Source organism: Hylobates moloch, unplaced genomic scaffold (assembly GCF_009828535.3).
Source record: "Hylobates moloch isolate HMO894 unplaced genomic scaffold, HMol_V3 SCAFFOLD_15, whole genome shotgun sequence".
Classification (NCBI taxonomy): domain Eukaryota; kingdom Metazoa; phylum Chordata; class Mammalia; order Primates; family Hylobatidae; genus Hylobates; species Hylobates moloch.
In genome coordinates this window covers 96,430,965-96,455,647 of record NW_026652290.1, presented here as the reverse complement: position 1 = coordinate 96,455,647, position 24,683 = coordinate 96,430,965, and the positions used below count along the sequence as shown (strand labels likewise).

At 54.8% G+C, this 24,683-nt stretch overlaps 2 protein-coding genes across 5 annotated transcripts in view; both read left to right on the top strand.

Moving 5' to 3' along the window:
• Positions 1-6,355, top strand: part of THOP1 (thimet oligopeptidase 1) — a 29,493-nt gene extending 23,138 nt beyond the window's left edge. The window contains exons 10-13 of one of the 2 annotated variants that reach the window (XM_032176825.2): positions 1,785-1,971; positions 2,123-2,251; positions 3,082-3,218; positions 4,815-6,355. In XM_032176825.2, coding sequence (XP_032032716.1) covers positions 1,785-1,971; positions 2,123-2,251; positions 3,082-3,218; positions 4,815-4,976 — 615 coding nt within the window. In that variant the 3' untranslated portion in view covers positions 4,977-6,355. The remainder of the gene's footprint in view (positions 1-1,784; positions 1,972-2,122; positions 2,252-3,081; positions 3,219-4,814) is intronic. The other variant, XM_058428621.1, reaches the window with a different exon arrangement.
• ZNF554 (zinc finger protein 554) lies at positions 3,318-24,683 on the top strand. Of its 3 annotated transcripts, none has more exons than XM_058428622.1 (5): positions 3,318-3,338; positions 13,794-13,866; positions 17,602-17,728; positions 22,061-22,252; positions 23,448-24,683. In XM_058428622.1, the coding sequence occupies exons 2-5, from the start codon at positions 13,834-13,836 to the stop codon at positions 24,617-24,619; spliced, it is 1,524 nt and encodes a 507-aa protein (XP_058284605.1). In that variant the 5' UTR covers positions 3,318-3,338; positions 13,794-13,833; the 3' UTR covers positions 24,620-24,683. The 3 variants fall into 3 exon arrangements, with proteins under 3 accessions (XP_058284605.1, XP_032032715.1, XP_032032714.1); XM_032176824.2 differs by lacking the exon at positions 3,318-3,338 and adding an exon at positions 10,730-10,944 and having other exon boundaries at positions 22,064-22,252; XM_032176823.2 differs by lacking the exon at positions 3,318-3,338 and adding an exon at positions 10,730-10,944.

Genomic DNA, 24,683 nt, shown 5'->3' with positions numbered 1-24,683 from the left:
GGCTTTGGCTTCTGGCTCTCTCTGCACCCACCCGGTGGCTCCTCCATCCAGTGCCACCCAAAGATGGTGACTCCCTCTCATGCTCGTGTCCTGGGGTTGCCCCAGCAAAACACCACAGACCAGGGCTTACACAAGGGGCATGCATTTCCTCATGGTCCTAGAGGCTGGAGTCGGAGGTCACAGTGTCAGCAGGGTTGGCTCCCGCGAGGTCCCTCCTTGGCCTGTAGACGCCACTACCTCTCTGCATCCTCATGTGGTCGTCCTTCTGTGTGGGTCCTCATCTCCTCTTCTTACAGGGACCCCAGTCATGCCGGATCAGGGCCCGCCCAACAACCTCACTTGACCTTAGTGACCTCCTTAGACATCCTGTCTCTAAGTAGTCACATCCTGGCCAGGTGTGGTGGCCCACGCCTGTAATCCCAGCACTGTGGGAGGCCGAGGCGGGTGGATCACCTGAGGTCAGGAGCTCAAGACCAGCCTGGCCAACGTGGTGCCATCTTGTTGCAAGCATCTTTCCTGGCACACAGTCAGCTATCACTCCTCAGAAAGGCTCTGTCCTGTGAAGTCGCTGAGAACCTGAGAAGTGCATGCAGAGCCGTCCCTCCGAGGGGACCCAGGGCTGGGTTCCCAGGAGCCTCTGGTCACGTGTTCGCCAACTGATCATTCCAGAACCTTCCTGTGTGTGTTTTGGGTTCAAGACACCTTACTGCTGTGCAGCGCTGACGGGGTCACGTTGAACACATGGCCAGTGGCTCTGTCACGCACGCCTGAGCACAGCTTGCACACACAGGATGTCCCCGTGAGGCACATCATGGCCGCCTGGTGCTTAAGGAGACGAGACAGTGCTTTGCACGACGTTTGGGGCCTTTTAATCGCAAAATCACCAAGAGTACAAAGATGCAAACACCGTGCCCCCACTAGACTGAGAAAAGGACGCTTGCTCACAAAATGAGCTGAAGCGAGAAGACAGAGCGCGGCCCGTCTGAGGGGCGCCGCAGTGCTGGCCTCTGGGGTTTCTGTGGATCTTAGTAGGCAAGTTCGAAAACACGGAGTCCAGGAATGAGGATCGACCGTGTGTCCACCTTTCCTGGCTTCCCTGCCCCACTGTTTGCACAGCACTCGTAGCCAGCACACGCGTGTGCACATCCACACAGGGGCTCGCACAGGTGCCCACGCACGTGCCTGCAGGCCTGCTTTGCATGCTGCTTTCTGCGTGTCCCCGGCGCCTGGCACGGCGAGTCCCTTGGTGCATTCCGTCGGGATGAGGAGCGTGGCTGCGTGGTCCTTGGAACGGAAAAGCCTCGGTGTTGCAGAGAGGACCTTGAGGATCACCCAGGAGTTCCCTCGCCGTTGGCTGCCAGCCATGGTTCCAGCAGGACTCAGTCAAGGGCTGTGCTTTTAGGGAAGGTTCCACACACACACAAGCAGGGAGATGCAGCATGCCTTACAACGTCCCCACCCGGACCTGGCCATCCCCAGGTCCCAAGCCCTCTGGGGTGCAGAGCTTTCAGGGAGCAGTGGCTCCGTGGATAAGGGAGAAGCGTGGGTGGCCTCCAGGGACGGGGTCATGTGGCCGGCATCTTCAGGTGTGTCCTGGTGGCGCCAGCAGCAGCCGAGGGGCCTCCGGGTCCCGGTCGTTTTCCAGCTTTGGGGTGGGAGGGCCAGGCCCAGCACATCACCTGTGCACTTGCCCTGTTTGCGCTGTGGCAGCTGACACGGGCCAGGCCAGCGGGAACGGGCTAGGCAGGGCCTGGGCATTCTGAGGCTCTGCCCCATCCCTGCAGGCGGAGTTTGCCATGTTCAGCGGGACCCACGTGGAGCGGGACTTCGTGGAGGCGCCGTCGCAGATGCTGGAGAACTGGGTGTGGGAGAAGGAGCCGCTGCTGCGGATGTCACGGCACTACCGCACAGGCAGCGCGGTGCCCCAGGAGCTCCTGGAGAAGCTCATTGAGTCCCGGCAGGCCAACACAGGTGCACCCGCCCCGTCTGGGGAAGGGCGCCAACCTCAGGGGTGGCAGCACACAGCTGGGGCCTGGCATGTGCCCCGGGTGGGGGTCAGAGCTCTGGGCAGAGTGGGCTGGGGCAGGTGCAGAGGCCAGCTCCCTCCTTCCCTCCTGCCCAGGCCTCTTCAACCTGCGCCAGATCGTCCTCGCCAAGGTGGACCAGGCCCTGCACACGCAGACGGACGCGGACCCCGCCGAGGAGTATGCACGGCTCTGCCAGGAGATCCTCGGGGTCCCGGCCACGCCAGGTAGCCACCCTTGAACCGGGCACACTCTGGAATTTGGGGCCTCAGCTGCTTCCCTGGGAAGGTGAAGGGAGTTCGTCTCCATGCTTCACTTAGCAAGTGCAGGAGTCCCTGCTGGGGAGCCGCGGAGCGCGTCCCAGGCTCCTCGGGGGACAGCCCCAGCTGAGATGCAGCTGCAGGCCCAGGGTTGGGGACGGGTGTGCGGCCCCAGCCCCCAGGAGGAGTGCGTTCCCTGGAGCCTTTGCTTTGAATGAAGCTGGCGTTTTCTTGATTCAAATGTATGACACATGCTTTGTAAAAAGCCTAGAGAAGTACAGGAAGGCCTAGGAATTTCCGATCCTGACGATGAGAAGTGGGCCCTGTTTCCACGCACACCCGTTGTCCTGTGTGCATGTGTGTTCACGCACGCTTGCGAGGATCCAGAATTTGGAAATACAGCCTGATTTTAACATGGGTGGTGTTTTGCTGGCTTAACACTCCATAGACTTTCAAAAGTCTTTCCAAAAGCGTTTTCAGCAGCGTGGCCTGTGCTGTTGCGTGGACGTGCCTTGCTTCATTGACGCAGTCTCATAATGGGGACGTTGCTCTGTGGCAGCTGACAGCCCCGTTAAATGAGCTCCTGTCCTTCCAGGAGAGGGGGTGGAGACTTGTGGCCCTCGCTCTGTGGCTGGCTCTGGTTCTAGAAGTATCCGGCTGGTCTCAGCCCTCACTGTGATCCTCCAGCTTCTCCCTGTTCCGGGCAGGGGTCCCAGGAGTCTGGCTGGATGTCTTCTCCTGGAGGAGGAGCATGGGGTGGGGGCTGCAGCGTGAACCCTGCCATGTGTCTATCCCAGGAACCAACATGCCTGCAACCTTCGGCCACCTGGCAGGTGGCTACGACGCCCAGTACTACGGGTACCTGTGGAGCGAGGTGTATTCCATGGACATGTTCCACACGCGCTTCAAGCAGGAGGGTGTCCTGAACAGCAAGGTACACGGGGACAGGGAGGATGTCCTGAACAGCAAGGTACACGGGGACAGGGACAGGGAGGGCGTCCTGAACAGCAAGGTACACGGGGACAGGGACAGAGAGGGTGTCCTGAACAGCAAGGTACACGGGGACGGGGGACAGGGAGGGCGTCCTGAACAGCAAGGTACACGGGGACGGGGGACAGGGAGGGCGTCCTGAACAGCAAGGTACGTGGGGACCGGGTACAGGGAGGGCGTCCTGAACAGCAAGGTACACGGGGACGGGGGACGGGGGACGGGGAGGGCGTCCTGAGCAGCAAGGTACGTGGGGACCGGGGACCAGGAAGGGCGTCCTGAACGGCAGAGTGAGGGGGAAGCTGGGACGGGGAGGACGTCCTGAACAGCAGGGTGGGGCCGAGAAAAGCACCTTTGGCCTGGGCCTGGGTGTGCAGGGTTTGCCATCCCGGCCGAGGCACCTGCTGGTCTTGGTGCGGTGCTGCCCACAGCTCCTCCCTGGGCCCTGCAGGAAGCTCCACACTGGCCCCTCAAGCCTCGGGCTGTAAGTGCTGGGAGCTCTGTGTCTTCCCATACGAGTCCTTCAGGGATCTGCGTGATCGGCCTCAGAGCCACGGGCTGAGACAGACCCTTCTCTGGGGAAGGCTTGGCGTTTGCCATTCATTTGCTCCTCCAACCTCCAGTTTCCTCACTATGAAGTGCGGCCGTTACGCCGTGTGAGCCTGTGCCTCCCGCTGACTTGGTGTGACCCAGGCTCGGGACAGCCGCCAGAGTCCCTCACAAGGAACAGGTGGCTACCAGCTTTGAGGGCCGGCCCTGCCCTGTCTGGGTGCAACATTGCACTGGGCAGCCTGCAGGTACCTCGGGGCCACTAAGCCCAGGCGCTCAGCCGCTCCCTTTATAGAGGTGCAGAGGCCAGGACCTGGGGGAGCAATGGTCCCACAAGCCCCTGTCTTCACAGCCCAGCAGGGACCTCCCCCTTCCTGAGGCAGCCTCCAGCGGCTCCCCCTGCTGCTGAGGTGAGGGGGTCCCACCTCTGAGGACCGGCTGGGGGCTGTACAGGTGGAGTCCCCTGGGCTGGGAGTTGGGACTGTGGCTCCCTGGCTCTGCAGCCTGCAGTCCGTGCAGGCTCCTGCGGGGCTCTGGGGCGTTGGTGTCTCCTTGGTGGCGGGCACCGGCTGCCTCGAGGTCTCGTCTCTGCCTCACCTGCCCGTAGTCCCGCAGGCACAGCGCTAGGCTCAAACCCAGGCCTTTAGGGCGGCCCAGAGCGCAAGCGGCTCCCACATTGTCCAGCCGGAGGCTCAGCCACTTCTGTCCATGGGCTCAGCCTGGGATTTCAGTGGGGGCTGATGGCGGGAGCCACCTCGGGAGTTTGGGGAGTTCGGGACCCTGCTGGCCCCTCAGTGCACACCCCTGCTCTGAGATTCTGATGAAAGGCACCTGCGCTCCCCCACCCGTGCTGATGCAGGCAGCCCCCAGGCCTCCCTGGGAGCCTGGAAGGGGTTGCTCCGAGGCCCCCTGGGCGAGGGTGTGCAGACTCCTGGGGTCCTCTGCCTTCCTCCCTGGGTCCCCACCCGGCCACAGTGCCCTGTCTCCTCGGCAGGTCGGCATGGATTACAGAAGCTGCATCCTGAGACCTGGCGGCTCCGAGGATGCCAGCGCCATGCTGAAGCGCTTCCTGGGCCGTGACCCCAAGCAGGACGCCTTCCTTCTGAGCAAGGGGCTGCAGGTCGGGGACTGCGAGCCCGAGCCGCAGGTCTGCTGAGGCCCGGCACTGCGACTGCCCAGTCCTGCCTGCGCTCCCACCGCCCTGGTGCCTTAGCCCCTGGCCCAGGATGGGGCAGGCTCTGGCACAGCGCCTGGGACTGGCAGGGTGGCTGAGCAGCTGTCTCTTGCCTCTTGTCATTGTCTGTCCCCACCCGGTGGCCCACCCGGCTAGAGATGGCGTCCTCGAGGCATCTGGAGGGCTTTCATGGCTGCCAGGGCCTGGTCTTTGTTGCACTAACACGTCTCCTCCCTGGGAAACGCCCCTTGTCAGGAGATGGCTCTTCTTTGAAATGAGGTCATTAAAAGGAAACAGAAAAAGAGAGAGGCTCCCTGGCCTGGTCACTGGCTCCTGCGCTTTTTTGTCCAAGGACAGCGGGACGTCGGGTCAGGGTGCAGCCCTTGGGCTGTTGCCACAGCAGGCCCTGGATTGGGGCTCAGGTCCTTGTGGGGGCAGGGGGTGGGGGAGTGAAGGGCTGGGAACCAGTTCTGCCAGCCAGGCCGGCCTGGGGGGTCTGAGAGGCTTCTGCTTCCTGCCTGCTTCTCACTTGTCATCATTCTGGAACATTCCCTCCCCTCCCTGCTCAGCTCAGGCCATCAAGGACCAGGCTCCACTGGTCAGAGAGTCCAGAAAGTCAGGGCAGGCCCTGTGTACACAGGCAGCCGGGGCGGGGCTGGGGGTCAGCAGCTGCCCGCCCTCTCACCCACAGGGGAAGGCCGAGCTCACTCCAGCTCCTAGGCAGAGTCTCTGGGGGTTCCTGTTGGACACAAGTGAACCTGGTGAACCAAGGCAGCTGCTGGAAGCTCGGCCATGGCCCTCGTCCTCATGTTGTGGGGACTGCCTGTGCCTGCCCTCCCTGGCGGCCCCACTCCCCCGGCTGTGGGCATTGTGGCAAAGTCTTAATCGGGGGTGCAGGGTCAGGGGGGCGCTTCCTGGACCCTCCGACAGTGCTCAGAGATGCCTCAGGGATAGCTGTCAGCTGTGTCCCCACCTCCCGAGCAGGACGGGTGGATGCTCCCCACCTCTTCAATCCCAGCGCTCTGATGTTTTCTCCCGTGACTTGAGTTTCTCGGGAGCCCCCCTCGTGCCCTGGGAGCGTCCCTCCCCAGTCTTAGTCCTCCACGAAGGAAGCTGGTCAGCAGAACCTGTGACCCTGCCTCCCGAGGCCTATGGGTGGCCAGACATCCGCCTCGTCCTCACCTGCATTTGGACGGGACTCCTAGGGCTGTGCCGTCTGCTCCAGCCCCTCCTGTCCCATTCCCACCTAGCCCAGGCCAGTGTGGCTGTGGCCACTGCCATGGGGCCTACTTTGCACCTTACGCACGCCTGGCTCTGCTCCATGCACCTGCTTCTGTGTCTTTCCAACTCTGGGGGCTAAGGGGTGAGTCTTGTCTTTGCAGAGCTGGACGGCACAGCCTGTGGCCAGGAGGGTTATGCCAGCGAGGCGGGAATCGATAAGTGGGAACACCAAAGCGGTCACGTTTCAGATACTCACAGCTCAGAGCGGGTCCCATAGCTTGCACCTGAAGCCCCAACTACTCAGGAGACTGAAGCAGAAGGATTGCTTGAGCCTGGGAGGTCAAGGCCAGCTTGGGCAACGTAGCAAGACCCCATCTCTAAAAAACATAAGTTCGGTGGCTGTGGGGCCAATGCCTGTGGTCTCAGTTTTTTGGGAGGCTGAGGCAGGAGGATCGCTTGAGCCTGGGAGGTCGAGGCTGCAGTGAGCCATGATCCCACCACTGCACTGCAGCCTGGGCAACAGAGCAAGACTGTCTCTAAAAGTAACAATAATAATAAAATACCTGGGGTTCAGAAAAGAAAAGCTGGAAGGCAAAGCCGACCGCACTGGATAGAGGTGGAGACGGCGAGTCTGGGGGCTCCCTCATCTTCCCCTGTCCCGAGCCCTCAGCTGGCCTCCACCTGGTCCCCAGCCAAGTCCCAGTTGTTCAGGAGCACCCCAGCTGGGCCCTGGGCCGTCACAGCCTTGTCACAGCCTTGTCACACACACAGCCTGGCCTATCACAGCAGAGCTGGGGTCACAGCCTTGGGCTGCTGGGCCGTGGGCCGATGGCCCAGACCGTCCACACCCCACTCCCCTGGAAGTCACTGACCGGGCTTAGTTGCCTGATGCCCCAAGCAGCCCCCTGCGGTGCTTCACAAGCTGGGCCGCCTCCCCCAGCATGTCCCCTGTTCTGTGGACACCCAGGGACGTGGAGGTAGCAGCACAGAGTCTCGGTCCAGGGCCCTGTTCCCCAGGGAGCTGGGCATCCTCAGAGCCTTCCCAAATGCCCACACCGGGGGCACCCGGGTTTCCCCAAACACTCCAGGACAGAGCGGGGGCTTTGATCACAGGGAGGGGGATGCAGAGCTGCTGTGTCTCCTGGCTCCTCTGCCCCATGCTCCCCACTCAGGGCTCCAGCAGCGGGCTCAGAGGACAGTGTAGCATTAGCATCCCCTGCCCATCCAGGTTGTCACTCTCCTTGGCCCCTCACTGCTCCCCAATGGAAAAAAAGGGGGGAAATAATTGTAAAAAATATATAGGAACCTGTATGTTTTGTGATCTTCGAAACATTTCTCTGTAAACTCTCCTTCTTTGGGTTTTTGACAAAACCTGAATACAGAAGTGGTCTCCTCCCCGGTCGCCCGTCCAGCCCCCGTGGGCTGTCCCCAGGTGTCCCTGGCTCTTCATCCCCACAGTCCTGTCCCTGCCCGTGCTGCCTCCAACACATGCGCCCCAGGCTTTGTGCCTGTGTTTCCGTTTTGGTCCTTCACGAAGTATTTCTCCAACCGAGAAGCTGTTGGGATCTCTGTAGTTGGTGGCCCCGAGCGGCCCCACTCCTCTCGAGGATGATACCGGTGGGGCCACTGTAGGCAGGCTCCGTGCTGCGGGCTGGGCAGGTGCAGTCGCCCCCATCCTCCCCATGGGACTTGTGTTACTGTCCCCGTGTCCCCGATGGGGCATCTCAGGAGCAGAGCCAGCGTCCTCCCTCCTCTCCCCAATCAGCAACACTGGCTGAAGGCCACAGCCTCGAAAGGGACAGCCCACGTGGGGCCTCAGTCTCCAGGGCTGTCCCTACTTCAAGGGACAAATGTTTTGTGAAACTCAGTTCAATTCTGAGATTGATGGCCAGCTTGCGGGTGGCTTGAGCCCTGGGCTGGAAGGCAGGAGGTCTGGGTTCAAGTCTCAAGGTAGACGGGGCCCAGGGGGTGAGTTCCAGCATGGGCTGGGGGCCGCAGTGCTGCCCACGTGGCTCCCTGGGGAACTGAGCTCCCTGTGGCCATGCACGGAGTCTTTGGGCTTTTTCGGGCTGCACCAGGCTGGTGCGATGCTCTCCTCTTCAGACCCCAGACTGTCCTTGTGTATTCCCTCTTGCCCCATCCTCAGCTCAGGAGGCCAGGGAGACGGAGCTCTGTCCCAAAGGCCATCCTGTGCCCCCGGCCACCTCTCATCATTGGTTTACGGGTGGGCTAGTGACTTATTTTGGAGCACCTACATCGGTGCCGTCTTCCAGTCTGACTCGGTTTGAACTATTAGAGAATTTTATTTTTCCCTGAACTTGAAATTGGGAGGAGGGAATGCTGTCCGCAGGTAGAGGTGCTTGGAGTGGGGCCTGCCAACCCGGAGGACGCTAGGGCTATGACGAAGGCTACCCCACTACATCGTCCAAGCACCTCCATCCCAGTTTATGGTGGGGTCCAGACCTGCCCCTGAACTTGGCAGTTACGTGAGCCAATAAATTCCCAGTTATTATTTATTTTTTATTGGCTGGACACAGTGGCTCACACCTGTAATCCCAGCACTTTGGGAGGCCGAGGCAGGCAGATCGCTTGAGGCCAAGAGTTCAAGACCAGCCTGGCCAACATGAGGAAACCCCGTCTCTACTAAAAAATACAAACATTTAGTCAGACGTGGTGGCCCATGCTTTAGTCGGTGTGAGAACTGACTATTGCAATTGCTGAGACTATATTATGAACCTTTATAGTGTTAGAAATAAATTTTCGGTGCCACCAAAGAAACAGCACTCGAACATTAATTTTCTCAGCACAGCAATTTTACTTTTATAGAAGGGTGCGTCTGGCAGGTGGAGCCCAGCGCCGCGCTGCGGGGCCTGCTGGGACTTGCAGTTCGCAGGCTCGGGGTGGGCAGGCGCAGTGCCGAGTTTGCCCCTGCGCGAGTCGGGGTTGGCGGCGCCTGAACGAGCACACCTGAACGAGGGAGGGGAAGGGGTTCTTATCCCTGACGCAGGTACCCCTACTGCTGTGTCGTTCTCCTATTGGCTAGGGTTGGACCGCACAGTCTAAGCTAATTCCGACTGGCTATTTTAAAGAGAGCAGGGGTACGAGTCGGAGTGTCGGGGTGAGTAGTTTGGCAGGAAGGAATGCTACAGAACAGGTGACTCAGGATGACTATGAACAGAGCAGGTGACCAAGGATAACTAAGGTCAGAGCAGGTGACAAGGGTGACTAAGGTCAGAGCAGGTGATAGAGGCTAGGAGGGGTTGTTTACTGAAACTAGTGGCAAGGAGACAAAAAGAACGAGGAAGTTAAAGTTTAAAATGAAGAACCAAGAACAGGTGGCCAGGCACGGTGGCTCACGCCTGTAATCCCAGCACTTTGGGAGGCCGAGGCAGGAGGATCACGAGGTCAGGAGATCGGGACCATCCTGGCTAACACAGTGAAACCCCATCTCTACTAAAACTACAAAAAAAATTAGCCGGGCGTGGTGGCAGGCACCTCTAGTCCCGGCTACTCGGGAGGCTGAGGCAGAAGAGGGCGTGAACCCGGGAGGCGGAGCTTGCAGTGAGCCGAGATCGCGCCACTGCACTCCAGCCTGGGCGACAGAGCGAGACTCCGTCTCAAAAAAAAAACAAAAAACAAAAAATGGGGGAGCTGAATATATGGATACATTGGTTCTTTGGAGAGTAGCTCAGAACTGACTGTACTTAACAATTTATAGGCTAAAACCTTTGAAGAGGAATTTATTATATCCTACAACAGTATATTAATTATAGTAGTTTTACTATTTTAATTTCTCCTAACAATCAGTAGAATATTAAATAAATATTTAAACAATAATTTAATTTGGCTGGGCGCGGTGGCTCACGCCTGTAATCCCAGCACTTTGGGAGGCCAAGGCGGGCAGATCACTGGAAGTCAGGAGTTCGGGACCAGCCTGGCCAACATGGTGAAACCGCGTCGCTACCAAAAATATAAAAAATTAGCCAAGTGTGGTTGTGCACGCCTGTAATCCCAGCTACTTGGGAGGCTGAGGCAGGATAATCGCTTGAACCCGGGAGGTGGAGGTTGCAGTGACCTGAGATCACGCTATTGCACTCCAGCCTGGGCGACAAGAGCGAAACTCAGTCTCAAAAACAGACAATTACTTAAGCAATAATTTTAATAAGTATGTAATACATTATACGTTTATATAACTTGCTTAATAAATAATAATAGTTATTAATATCCAATGGCAAGACGCCGGGAAACGACGGAGCTGGGATTTGAGGATTGGCTCCGCGAACCCCACAACGCCCGGGGACTCCAGCGAACCACACGGGGTGGCTCCAACAGCCGCAGGGGCATCGCGGTCCTGCGGAGACGCCTCCCGCCCGGAGGCGGCGCTGTGACCCAGGTTGGAGCGCCGGGAGCCCAGCGCCTCGCTGCGGGGCCTGCTGGGACTTGTAGTTCGCAGGCTCGGGGTGCGCAGGCGCAGTGCCGAGTTTGCCTCTGCGCGCGTCGGTGTTGGCGGCGGCGGCTGCGGCAAGTTCCTGAGGGGCGCCCGCGGGGGGCGTCCGCTCCGAGCGCCGAGAAGCCGAGCGGAGGAGGCGTCCCCGGGACACGCAGGGGAGGCCGGCCGGCCTGCACAGGGCACTCCCGCCTCGGGGGCCCTGTCTGGCGCCTGAGCGCGCGCCCCAATGGTCACCTGCGCCTACCTGGGCCGGCGCGCGCGGCTCCCGGCAGCTCAGCCGTAAGTGCCGCCGCCTCCCGCGCCGCGACCTCCTTGCCGGGCCTGCCGGGGCTCTGCTGGTGCTGGGTCTGGCGGGGCCGGGTGGCCGGGGCATGACCCTGTCGCGTTAAGGTCCCCACGGGAGGGTCGGGGGCCGGCAGCTCGCCCAGGGCCCCAGCGCCCAGGATGGCACGGTCTGCCCTTGCCCTGTGAAAACGCCCCTGGATGAGAGACGCACAAGCTTCCTGAGGCCCAGCCTGCAAGGAGAGGGAGAAGACGCATTGACCCTAAAGGCAGAGAGGGGCTGCCACGCTTGCACTGCAGTTGAGGCCACATCAGAGAGGTCTCAGCGAGGGGCGGTCCCGCCCTCCAGGGGACACCGGGCGATGTCTGGGGACGTCTGTGGTTGTCATAACTGGGGGCAGTTCCTGGCATGGAGTAGGTGGAGGCCAGGGATGCAGCTCAGCACCCTGCCCCAGCCCAGAGAATGACCCAGGCCGCAGTGTCCATAGCGCCCCGAGGGAGAGACCTCACTTACACGTTAGCACCGCGGTTGTAGTGATAAGATAGCGAGGGTCCTTTTTTTTTTTTTTGAGACGGAGGCCGGAGTGCAATGGCACGATCTCGGCTCACTGCAACCTCCGCCTCCCGGGTTCAAGCCATTCTCCTGCCTCAGCCTCCCGAGTAGCTGGGATTACAGGCATGCACCACCACGCCCGGCTGATTTTTGCATTTTTAGTAGAGACGGAGTTTCACCATGTTGGCCAGGCTGATCTCGAAGTCCCGACTTCAGGTGATCCACCCACCTCAGCCTCCCACAGTGCTGGGATTACAGGCGTGAGCCACCGCACGCGGCTGCAAGGGTCCTTGCAGACCTTTCTGCTGGTTTAGCAACCCCAACCTCCCTGAACTCTCCCCTACCCAAACAGGTTGGTTTCTTTTTCTTCTTTTCTTTCTTGAGACAGCCTCGCCCTATCGCCCAGGCTGGAGTGCAGTTGCATGATCTCGGCTCACTGCATCCACCTCCTGGGTTCAAGTGATTCTCCTGCCTCAGCCTCCCAAGTAGCTGGGATTACAGGTGCACGCCACCACGCCTGGCTAATTTTTATATTTTTAGTAGAGACAGAGTTTCTCCATGTTGGCCAGCCAGGCTGGTATCGAACTCCTGACCTCAGGTGATCCACCTACCTCAGCGTCCCAAAATGAGCCACTGCGCCCGGGGCCTTTGGTTCTTACACGAGCCTCCTGGAGCTGCTGTGACAATGCACCACAAACCGGGGGGCAGGGGGAGGCTTGAAATTTATTCTCTCACAAGTCTAGAGGCCAGAAGCCCGACATGAAGATGTGGTGGGGCCATGGTGCTTCCGAAGGCTCTGGCGGGAGGATCTTCTCTGTCTCTTCCAGCTTCTGGGGGTGGCCTGCCATAGTTGGTGTCCCTTGGCTTGGGGCCACATCACTCCAGGCTCTGCCTGCATCATCATGTGGCCTTTTTCCCTGTGTCTCTTTTTCCTTTTTTTTAAGATGAGGTCTCGGTCTGTCACCAGGCTGGAGTACAGTGGCACGATCTCGGTTCACTGCAACCTCTACCCCACAGGATCAAGCAATTCTGCCTCAGCCTCTCGAATAGCTGGGATTACAGGCGCACGCCACCACACCCAGCTAATTTTTGTATTTTTAGTAGAGACGGGGGTTTTGCCATGTTGGCCAGGCTGGTCTCGAACTCCTGACCTCGTGATCTGCCTGCCTTGGCCTTTCAAAATGCTGGGATTACAGACGTGAGCCACCGTGTCCAGCTGTCTCTTTCTCTTATAAGGACACCAGTCATGCCCCCAATAGCTGGAAGAGGCAGGAAGGATTTTTCCTGAGAGCTTTTGTTTCTTTTTTTCCTTATCTTTTCTTTTTGAGATAGAGTCTTGCTCCATTGCCCAGGCTGGAGTGCAGTGGCACAGTCTTGGCTCACTGTAACCTCTGTCTCCCAGGTTCAAATAATTATCGTGCCTCAGCCTCCTGAGTAGCTGGATTTACAGTGATGTGCCACCACACCTGGCTATTTTTTTTTTGTATTTTTAGTAGACGAGGTTGCATCATGTTAGCCAGGCTGGTCTCGAACTCCTGGGCTCAAGTGATCCTCCTGCGTCGGCCTCCCAAAGTGCTGGGATTACAGGTATGAGCCATCATACCTGAGCTTTTCCCTAGAGCCTTCGGAGGGAGCACAGCCCTGCCCACACCTTGATCTCAGACTTCCAGAACTGGGAAAGGATATATTCCTGTTATTTTAAGCCCCCGGGTTACTGGCACCTTGTGAAAACAGCCTCAGGAAATGCATGGAGCGCTTCACTTCCTAATGGAGCCTGTTTTGTAAACTTGTTTGCTTCCAAGGGCCTCAGGACCTTCATCCATAAAATGGGGCCTTTAAGACCCCTGGCCATGGATGTGTGTGGCGTCTCACACCTTTAATCCCAGAATTTAGGGAGGCTGAGGAAGGTGGATCCCTTGAGCCCAGGAGCTGTAGACCTGGGACAACAAAGCAAGGCCCCATCTCTACAGAAAATAGAAAAAATTAGCCAGACATGGTAGTGCCTATACTTCCAGCCACAGGCTGAGGTAGGAGGATAGCTTGAGCCCAGGAGGTTGAAGCTGCCATGAGATGAGCTATGATTGCACCACTGCACTGCAGCCTGGGCAATGGAGGGAGACCCTATCTCTTAAAAAACAAAAACCCTGGCCTCAGTCCTGGGTTCTGGCTTCAGTTTACCTCCCTCTGTGTATGGAGGCCCCTTGAAGCAAATGGAGGTTCTCCAGGCCAAGGGCTCTAGGATCTGGGGACTGGCCTGGATCTGATATTCACAGCTCCTTTTTCCTCCCCACAGCTCTGCCTGCCCAGGAACCTGCTTTTCCCAAGAGGAGAGAATGGCTGCTGGGTACCTGCCCCGCTGGTCCCAGGTGAGATGTCCTCATTCTCCCAAAAGGCGCCCAGTATATCCAGAGGGAACAATCCCACCAGAAACTCAGTCCTCGATAGAGAAGGACACCCTTTGCTGTGTGAAAGTTCAGGAGAATTCCCCAGGAGTGGTGAGTGGGATGAGGTAGTCATGCTGCTCCCAAGTGTAAAGAGTGACCGTCAGTATTGGGACTGAGCACAGCCTCTCCCTAGGAGACAATATTACGAGATCCCTGGGGTGTCAGTTTTTCTGGCTGGAAACCTCTGTGGCTGTGGTACCTTTGCCCAAGTTCTTGTCCTGCATCCAGGAAGAATGAGGTACGCAGACAAGTGAAGGGTGAAGAAGAATTGTATTTACTGTTAGAGCAGCTCATAGGAGTGGGCAGCTCCTCCCTGTTGGCAGGTTGTCTGGTTGAGTATTCAGCTCTCAGCAGAAAGGTGGCCCAGGAGGGCGGCTCCTCTTGGCAGGCAAGTCATTCGGACGTCTCTGCAGGTCTCTGAAGCTCTCAGCAGGGACGGTAGCTCCTCTCTGCCGGCAGGTCGTCTCTGCAGCTTTCAGTGGAGAGGGTACTCCTCTCTGCAGCTGATCGTCCGGTCCCATCCTGTCATCTCTCTGCCTTCTTTGTCCTCTGGCCATCCTCTGCCCTGCTAAGGCTGAGTCCAGGGCTTTTATGGACCTCAGGGGAGGAAGTGTGGCCAACTGGTCCATGGGCGGCCATGGGAGGGTCGAAAGAGGCACCATGAGTCCCTGCTCTGGTCTGTAGGACTGGCAGCCTGGCCCCTAGTCTTCAAGCACTCCCTGGCCTGAAGGTGGGGCCTTACTGGGGACCCACCCACTTCCGCCCAGGAATTAATCTGCCTCCTGCTGCCATTCATGGCCCCAGGACTTGGCCCCAACCCCCACTCTGAGAGAGGCGAGGCAGTGGGAGCAGACACCCCTGAACCTGCAGGGACTGGGGAGTCCTTCCTGAGATCCCTGAGGGTGCAGGTTGCAGAGACGCCTGGGTCCTGCGCCTGAGAGGGCAGCCATGGTTGCACCCAGGAGCTCCTGCATCGCCAACTTGGAAGAGGCAGGGCTCTCACTTGTCTCCAGGTCCTGCCTGCTTCCTGGAGTGGAAGGCCCAGGTCTGCAGCTGCAGGTCTGGCAGCTTCAGTTGCACCCAGGAGGGCAGATCCTGCCTCTTCTCAGGTCCCCCAAGAGCACAGGGAGGCTCGGATCCACAGCTACAGGAGGGCGGGGCTCCCACTAGCTCCATGGAGTGTGCGGCCCTGGTGGCTCCTCCCTGCTGCTACTGACATGGTGGCATCAGCCACTGCCATCAACAGGTGGGATCCAGCACCTTCCCCTGGAGAGCAGCAGTGCTGCCCAGGAAGGCGTCCTCCTTTTTACCTGAAAGAATATTTCTGTAATTGTGATAAAACACACATGAAATATATATATGAACTTTACCATCTTAGCCATTTTTAAGTGCACAGCTCAGCGGTATTAAGTTGGACAACCATCACTGCCCTCCTCTCTAGAACTTCCTCCTCTTCCCAAACTGAAGCTCTGTCCCCATGAGACACTCATTCCCTGTCCCCCTCCCCAGCCCCTGGCACCCCCCATCCTACTTTCTGTCCCTCTGAATCTGACAACTCTAGGGACCTCCTAGGAGTGGAACCACACAGGCTGTGTCCTTCTGTGTCTGGCTTCTCTCACTGAGCGTAACGTGATTGCAGTTTTATTTTTTTATTTTTTTGAGACAGGGTCTTGCTCTGTTGCCCAGGTTGGAGTGCAGTGGCATGATCTTGGCTCACTGCAACCTCTGCCGCCCAAGCTCAAGCTATGGTATCTCACCCTCCCAAGTAGCTGGGATTATGGGCATCTGCCACCATACCCAGCCAATTTTTGTATTTTTAGTAGAGATGGGGTTTCTCCATATTGGTCAGGCTGGTCTCGAACTCCCGACCTCAGGTGATCCGCTTGCCTCGGCCTCCCAAAGTGCTGGGATTACAGGTGTGAGCCACCGTGCCCAGCCGGTAACTTTTTTTTTTTTTTTGAGATGGAGTCTTGCTTTGTCAACCCAGGCTGGAGTGCCGTGGCACAATCTCCGCTCACTGCAACCTCTGCCTCCTGGTTCAGGCGATTCTCCTGCCTCAGCCTCCTGAGTAGCTGGGACTACAGGTGTGTGCCACCACGCCTGGCTAGTTTTTGTATTTTTAGTAGAGATAGGGTTTCGCTATGTTGGCCAGGCTGGTCTCGAACTCCTGACCTCATGATTCACCTGCCTCGGCCTCCCAAAGTGCTAGGATTACAGGCATGAGTCACGGTGCCTAGCCAACTTTTCTATCTTACAGCAGATACCAGCTTAGGTGCTGTTTTATATCATGGATTACCGGGATAGCCATTCAGGCCCTAAACACTCATCAGCCCCTTCATGTGTTGAAACAACAAAGCTTTTGCCATATTTCAGTGGGTCAACTGTTGTAGCAGATTCCTCTTTTTTTTTTTTTTTGAGACGGAGTCTCACTCTGTCGCCCAGGCTGGAGTGCAGTGGCGCGATCTCGGCTCACTGCAAGCTCCGCCTCCTGGGTTCACGCCATTCTCCTGCCTCAGCCTCCCGAGTAGCTGGGACTACAGGCGCCCACCACCACGCCCGGCTAATTTTTTTGTATTTTTAGTAGAGATGGGGTTTCACTGTGTTCGCCAGGATGGTCTCGATCTCCTGACCTCGTGATCCGCCCACCTCGGCCTCTCAAATTGCTGGAATTACAGGCGTGAGCCACTGCGACCGGCCACAGATTCCTCTTCTTACATTGTCCAGGCCTTGTAATGTGTTACTCTGAGTCATGGAAGCAAAGAGAACTAATCTCTAATAACTGTGAGTTTTGAGGAAGGTCCTGTTCCATCCTGCGTATCGTTGGGTATTGCTTCTCGGTCTTCTGACTATGGCAATAGCAAATGCTGTGACTGATACTAACTAGTTAGTCCTCACGACAACATGCTTTGGATAAAATTCTTCTTTCCATTGAACAGATGAGGAGGCTGTGTCCTGGATAGGTCAGCAATATACCTGCAGTCCCATAACCTGCAAGTGGCATATCCATGACATCCATTCATTTTCAGAATCAGCAGGGGGAGCCCAGCACTTTGGGAGGCCGAGGCGGGCAGATCACGAGGTCAGGAGATCGAGACCATCCTGGCTAACACGGTGAAACCCCGTCTCTACTAAAAATACAAAAAAATTAGCCGGGCGTGGTGGCGGGTGCCTGTAGTCCCAGCTACTTGAGAGGCTGAGGCAGGAGAATGGCATGAACCTGGGAAGCGGAGCTTGCAGTGAGCCGAGATCGCGCCACTGCACTCCAGCCCAGGCGGCAGAGTGAGACTCTGTCTCAAAAAAATAAAAATAAAAAATAAAAAAAAATAAAAAGAATCAGCAGGGGGAGATTCTCACATGAGAATGTCAGACTCAGAGATCCAGAGGTTAGAATCACCAGTTCAATAAGAAATGGGCAAAATGTTTCATCCAGACCTGTGTGCTGGTCATCCTTGCTGTGTTGATGGTGGGCCTAGGGTCTGTATGTCCCTCTGATTTTAAGCCAAGAACAAGCACCCACAAGGCAGCTAGTAGAAACTGACTTCTGGACTTTGCACCTTGACCTTTCTCAACTTCCCTGGTGCCACCAACCTCACCCCTCCTCCCATGAACGTGGGTGGCGATGGACCCATCTTGAGCAGAACCGCTGTGATATTCTAGGAATTAGTAACCTTTGAGGACGTGTCCGTGGACTTCTCCCAGGAGGAGTGGGAGTTGCTGGAGCCTGCTCAGAAGAACCTGTACAGAGAGGTGATGCTGGAGAACTACAGGAACGTGGTCTCCCTGGGTAAGGCAAGCATCATTAATTCCTGTGTTCATTGATTCACATTCATCTGGTGTATTAGTCTGTTCTCACACTGCTAATAAAGAAATACCCAAGACTGGGTAATTTGTAAAGGAAAGGGGGTTTAATGGACTCAGTTCCACATGGCCGGGGAGGGCTCACAACCATGGTGGAAGGTGAATGGGGAGCAAAGTCACGTCTTACGTGGCGGTAGGCAAGAGAGCTTGTGCAGGGGAACTCCCATTTGTAAAACCATCAGATCTCATGAGACTTATTCATTACCACGAGAACAGTATGGGGAAAACCACCTCCGCCATGATTCAGTTATCTCCCCCTGGCTCCACCCTGGACATCGGGATTATTACAGTTCAAGGTGAGATTTGGATGGCGACACAGCCAAACCGTGTCATCTAGCATCTACTATGTGTCTGGCACTGTGCTGGGAATGGGGGATTCATTGGTAAGACAGACAGACAAGGATCCTGGTTTTGTGGCTTTCATGGTCTGGTTTCTCTGAGAACAGATGACCTTACTTGTTCAGTACATGATAGCTGGAGCTGCAGTGCAATTGCATGTCTCAGCTCAGGCATAGATAACTTCTCTGATTCCCCTTGGGAACAAAGTCAGAGTGTCTTAGTCCATTTCACACTGTTATAAAGAATACCACCTAGGCTGGGCGTGGTGGCTCATGCCTGTAATCCAAGCACTTAGGGATCACAAGGGTGCATCACTTGAGGTCAGGAGTTCAAGACCAGCCTGGCCAACGTGGTGAAATCCTGTCTCTACTAAAAATGGTGGGCACCTGTAATCCCAGCTACTCAGGAAGCTGAGGCAGGAGACTTGCTTGAACACGGGAGGCAGAGGTTGCAGTGAGCCAAGATTGCACCACTGCACTCCAGCCTGGGCAACAGAGCAAGACTCCGTCTCAAAAAAAAAAAAAAGAAAGGTTTAATGGAGTCACAGTTGCACATGGCTTGGGAGGCCTCAGGACACTTATAATCACAGCAGAAGGGGAAGCAGGCACCTTCTTCAAAAGGCAGCAAGAGAGAGGAGAGCAGGGAAAACTTATAAAACCATCAGATCTCATGAGAACTCACTATCACGAGAACAGCATGGGGGAACCGCCACATGATCTCGGTACCTCCCTTGACACGTGGGGATTACAGCTGGAGATTACAATTCGAGATGAGATTTGGGTCGGGAGACAGCTCAACCATATCATAGAGCGTTTGTACTCTCTCTGCCAAGGTAAAGAGCCATCATTGAAAAAAAAAAATGTTTTTACTGTGATAAAAAAAATGTAGGCTGGGCGTGGTGGTTCACGTCTATAATCCCAGCACTTTAGGAGGCCCAGGTGGGTGGATCACTTGAGGCCAGGAGTTTGAGACCAGCCTGAGCAATGTGGCAACACCCCATCTCTACTAAAAATACAAAAATTAGCTGGGCATGGTGGTAGGCACCTGTAATCCCAGCTACTTGGGAGGCTGAGGCATGAGAATCACTTGAACCTGGGAGGCAGAGGTTGCAGTGAGCCAAGATCGTACCACTGGACTCCAGCCTGGGTGATAGACCGAGACTCTGTTTCAAAAAATATATATACAGCGGTGGCTCACGCCTGTAATCCCAGCACTCTGGGAGGCCGAGGCGGGGTGGATCACCTGAGAGACCAGCTTGACCAACATGGAGAAACCCCGTCTCTACTAAAAATACAAAATTAGCCGGGCATGGTGGCACATGCCTGTAGTCCCAGCTACTCAGGAGGCTGAGGCAGGAGAATCGCTTGAACCCAGGAGGTGGAGGTTGCGGTGAGCTGAGATCGTGCCATTGCATTCCAGCCTGGGCAACAAGAGCAAAACTCCTGTCAAAAAAAAAAAAAGTACATATATATATATATATGCACACACATATCTATATATCTCTATATAAGCATAAAATGTGCCTTTTTCACCCTTTTTAAGTGTGCAGTTCAGTGGCATTAAATGCATTCAGCATGCACTACAACCAACACAACTGTCTATTTCCAGAACTTTTTTATCCTCAACCAAAACTCTGTACCCCTTAAATTCTCCCTCCCCAGCCCCTCCTTCAGCCCCTTGTAACTATGAGTCACTCTCCATCCCTATGGATTTGCCTACCCTGGACATTTTTTTTTTTTTTTTTTTTTTTCGGGGTGGGGTTTCGGTCCTTCCCCCGGGGTGGGGGGGCGGGGGTGTTGTTTCGGCTCACTGCAAGCTCCACCTCCCAGGTTCACACCATTCTCTTGCCTCAGCCTCCCGAATAGCTGGGACTACAGGCGCCCGCCACCACGCCCGGCTAATTTTTAAATAATTTTTTATATTTTTAGTAGAGATGGGGTTTCACCGTGTTAGCCAGGGTGGTCTCGAATCTCCTGACCTCATGATACACCCACCTTGGCCTCCCAAAGTGCTGAATCTCCTGACCTCATGATACACCCACCTTGGCCTCCCAAAGTGCTGGGATTACAGGCGGGAGCCACCGCACCCAGCCGACATTTCATATAAATGGAATCATATAATATGTGGCCTGGCTGATTTCACTGGGTGTGATGTTTTCAGGGTTCATTTACATTGTAGCCTGTGTCAGTGCTTTATTCATAGATGAAGAAGATTCTATTGTGTGTATACAACAAGCTGTGTCCATCCATTCACCAGTTGATGGGCGCCTAGATTTCCACCTTCCCGCTGTTGTGAATCCTGTTGCTGTCAGCACTGGCAAACAAGTATCTGTTTCAGTCACTGTTTTCAGTGCTTTGGGTCGATACTAGGAGTAGAATTGCTGGATTATGTGGTAATTCTATGTTTAGAATTTAGCTTTTTGAGGAACTGCCATACTGGCTTTTCTTTTGTTTTATTTTTTTGTTTTGAGACAGAGTCTCACTTTGTCACCCAGGCTGGAGTGCAGTGGCGCTGTCTCAGGTCACTGCAACCTCTGCCTCTGCAGTTCAAATGATTCTCATGTCAATCAGTTCAAATGATTCTCAGCCTCCCAAGTAGCTAGAATTACAAGTCTGCACCACCACACCTGTTTTTGTATATATATCTATTTTTTATGAGACGGAGTTTCGCTCTTGTTGCCCAGGCTGGAGTGCAATGGTGCAGTCTAGGTTCACCACAACCTCCACCTCCCAGGTTAAAGCAATTCTCCCGCCTCAGCCTCCCCAGTAGCTGGGATTACAGGCATGTGCCACCACACCCAGCTACTGTTTTTGTATTTTTAATAGAGATGGCTTTTGCCATGTTGTCCAGGCTGGCATTGAACTCATGACCTCAAGTGATCCTCTTACCTCCAGTTCTCAAAATGCTGGGATTACAGATGTGAGCCACTGTGCCCAGCCCCATACTGGTTTTTGTATCAGCATGTACATTTTCCATTCCCACCAGCAGTGCAAAGTGTTATAATTTCTCCACATCCTTGGCAACACTTATTACTTTTTATTATGGTCTTCCTAGTATGTGTGAAGTGGTATCTCATTGTGGTTTTGATACGCATTTCGCTAATGACCAGTGACATTGAGCATCCATTCATGTGTTTATTGACCATTTGTATATCGATTTTGGGGGGAAATGTAAGATCTGTTTTTTTGTTTGTTTTGTTTTTTTGTTTTTTTTGAGACAGGGTCTCACTCTCGTTGCCCAGCCTGGGGTGCAGTGGTGTAATCAGAGCTCACTGCAGCCTTGACCTCCCAGGCTCAAGTGATCCTCCCACATCAGCCTCCCAGGTAGCTGGGACTATAGGCTCAGAGCACCACACCTGGCTAGTTTTTTGGGTTGTTTTTTTGTTTGTTTTTTGTTTTCTTTTTGGTAGGTACAGGGTCTTGCCATGTTGCCCAGGCTGGTCTCAAACTCCTGGGCTTAAGTGATCCACCTGCCTCTGGGCCTCCCAGAGTGTTGGGATTACAGGTGTGAGCCACGATGCCCAACCAGATCTGTAATTTTTTTTAAATTTATTTTTTTGAGACTGAGTCTTGCTCTGTTGCCCAGGCTGGAGTGCAATGCCACGATCTCGGCTCACTGCAACCTCTGCCTCCCGGGTTCAAGCGATTCTTCCACCTTGGCCTCCTGAGTAACTGGGGTTACAGGCATGCACCACCACGCCCAGCTAATTTTTATATTTTTAGTAGAGATGGGGTTTTGCCACGTTGGCCAGGCTGGTCTCAAACTCCTGACCTCAGGTGATCTGCCCACCTTGGCCTCCCAAATTGCTGGGATTACAGGAGTGAACCACCATCTGCCTGGCGCAGATCTGTAATTGTTTAACTAGAAAATAAAATCTTTATCTTGTGCTACCTCTCAAGTATACTCTTGTCTCTTTCAGAAGCCTTGAAGAACCAATGTACTGATGTGGGGATGAAGGAGGGTCCGCTTTCCCCAGCACAAACCTCACAAGTCACTAGTCTTTCCTCGGGGATGGGGTATTTATGTTTTCAACCAGTGGCTTCTTCCCACTTGGAGCAAAGAGAAGCCCTGTGGATGGAGGAAAAAGCAACTCCTCAAGCCTCCTGTTCAGGTGAGAATCAGGCAGATAGGAACCATTGGGATGGCAGTGGCATCGTGGGAAACATTGGTCAGAGAGCTCTTCACAAGGCCCTGGTTCTGTAAGGGAATGCCAAGATCCCTTCTCAGACACCGTCAGTTCACTTTCTGGCAGCTTTCTCCTTCTCTTTACTACCTTACATGACCTCTCTCTGGGTACAGAGAAAAGAGTATCCCATTTTCTTGTTTTATTTCTTTATCTTAAGACAGGGTCTCACTCTGTGGCCCAGGCTAGAGTGCAGTGGCATGATCATATCTCACTGCATCCTCAGCCTCCTGGGCTCAAGTGATGTTCCTGCCTCAGCCTCCTGAGCAGCTGGGACTGTAGGTACATGCCATCACTCCCAGCTATTTTGTTTTTCTCAGAGATGGAGTCTCACTGTGTTTCCCAAGCTGGTCTTGAATTCTTGGCCTCAAATGATCCTCCTTTCTCAGCCTCCCAAAGTGTTGGGAGTACAGGCATCAGGCACAACTCCTGGCCCCATTTTCTTCTATTTTTCCCCCCATTTTCTTCTTGAAGCCATTCTGCCTATGTTTGTAGTTGTCTCTTCCCTGTTTGCTTTCTTGATAATTCTTCTCTCTGCCAGACATATTCTCCCACCTTTACAGAGTAATTTCTTTCTTTTTTTTTTTTTTTTTTTTTTTGACACAGAGTCTCACTCTTGTTGCCCAGGCTGCAGTGTGTGGTGTGATCTCGGCTCACTGCAACCTCTACCTCCCAGGTTCAAGCAATTCTTCTGCCTCAGCCTCCTAAGTACAGGTGTGCGCCACCACGCCTGGCTAATTTTTGTATTTTTAGTAGAGACAGGGTTTCACCATGTTGGTCAGGCTCAAACTCCTGACCTCAAGTGATCCACCTGCCTCGGCCTCCCAGAGTGCTGGGATTACAGGCGTGAGCCACTGCACCTGGCCTACAGAGTAATTTCTTTCTTCATTGATATTTCCCTGCTTTTTCCCATCACTGTCAATCTTCTGCTGCTGCATCTCATCCTCAGTGGCCTTCCTTGCCACCCATCTCTCTTTTTCCCATCCTTCCCCCATGTTCAAAGCTGATATTTGAACATCAGTCCACACAGGCCTTGTAGATGTCAGAAGGACTTTTGTCCTACTGGTTTTCAAGTAGCCGTTTCTTCTTCTAAAAAAATTGTTTCCACCTCAATTTATTTCAGATGGGATGACTGTACTAAGAAACCAAGACTCAACTTATAAGAAGGTGGTTTTGCAGGAGGAACCAGCCAGTGGTATAAATATGATAAAGCTTATCAGAGAAGACAGGGGATGGAAGCAATTAGAGGAGAGCCATGAAGACCCCCAGGGGCTTTGGAGCCAAAAGGCATCCCTCCACGTAGTGGCCATTCCTCAGGAGAAGGCTACTGCATGGCATGGATTTGGGGAAAATGGTAATCTGAGCCCAGCCCTTGTTTTATCACAGGGAAGCTCTAAAGGGAATCACTTGTGTGGCAGTGAGTTAGATATTACAAGCTCGGCATTCGATTCAGTTTTAAACCACCATCAGATGGGATATGCAGATCAGAGACCCTGTGAAAGTAATGAATGTGGAAATGCCATCAGCCAGAACAGTCACTTTATTCAACACGAGGGGAAAATGTTTGTGTATTTGGAAAATGGGCAGTCATTGAACCATGGTATGGCCCTGACTATCCACAACAAAATCAACACGGTAGAGAAACCCTTTGAGTGCCACCAGTGCGGGAAGGTGTTCAACCGGAGGCATTCTTTGAGTGAACATCAAAGAATTCACACGGGAGAGAAACCCTATGAGTGTCAGGAGTGTGGGCGAGCCTTTACGCACAGCTCCACCCTCACGCGCCATCTGAGAACTCATACTGGAGAGAAGCCCTACGCGTGCGGTGAGTGTGGGAAAGCCTTCAACAGGATCTCATCGCTGACTCAGCATCAGAGGATTCACACCGGGGAAAAGCCCTATAAATGCGAAGACTGTGGGAAATCCTTCTGCCAGAGTTCCTACCTGATCTTGCACAAGAGGACACACACCGGAGAGAAGCCCTACGAATGCAGTGAATGTGGAAAGGCCTTCAGCGACCGTTCCTCTCTCAACCAGCACGAGCGAACTCACACGGGCGAGAACCCCTATGAATGTAAGCAGTGTGGGAGAGCCTTCAGCCAGAGGTCTTCCCTTGTGAGGCACGAGAGAACTCACACAGGAGAGAAACCCTACAGGTGTCAGGAATGTGGGAAAGCCTTCAGCCAGAGCTCGTCCCTTGTCACACATCAGAAAACTCACAGCAGCCAGAAAACCTATAAAATCATTGACTGTGGGAAAGCGTTCTACCAGAACAGACATCTTATTGGGTGTTAGCAATTGGATGCTGCTTTGTAAACCACTTTTTAGTACTCTGACACATACATATGGTTATCTTTTG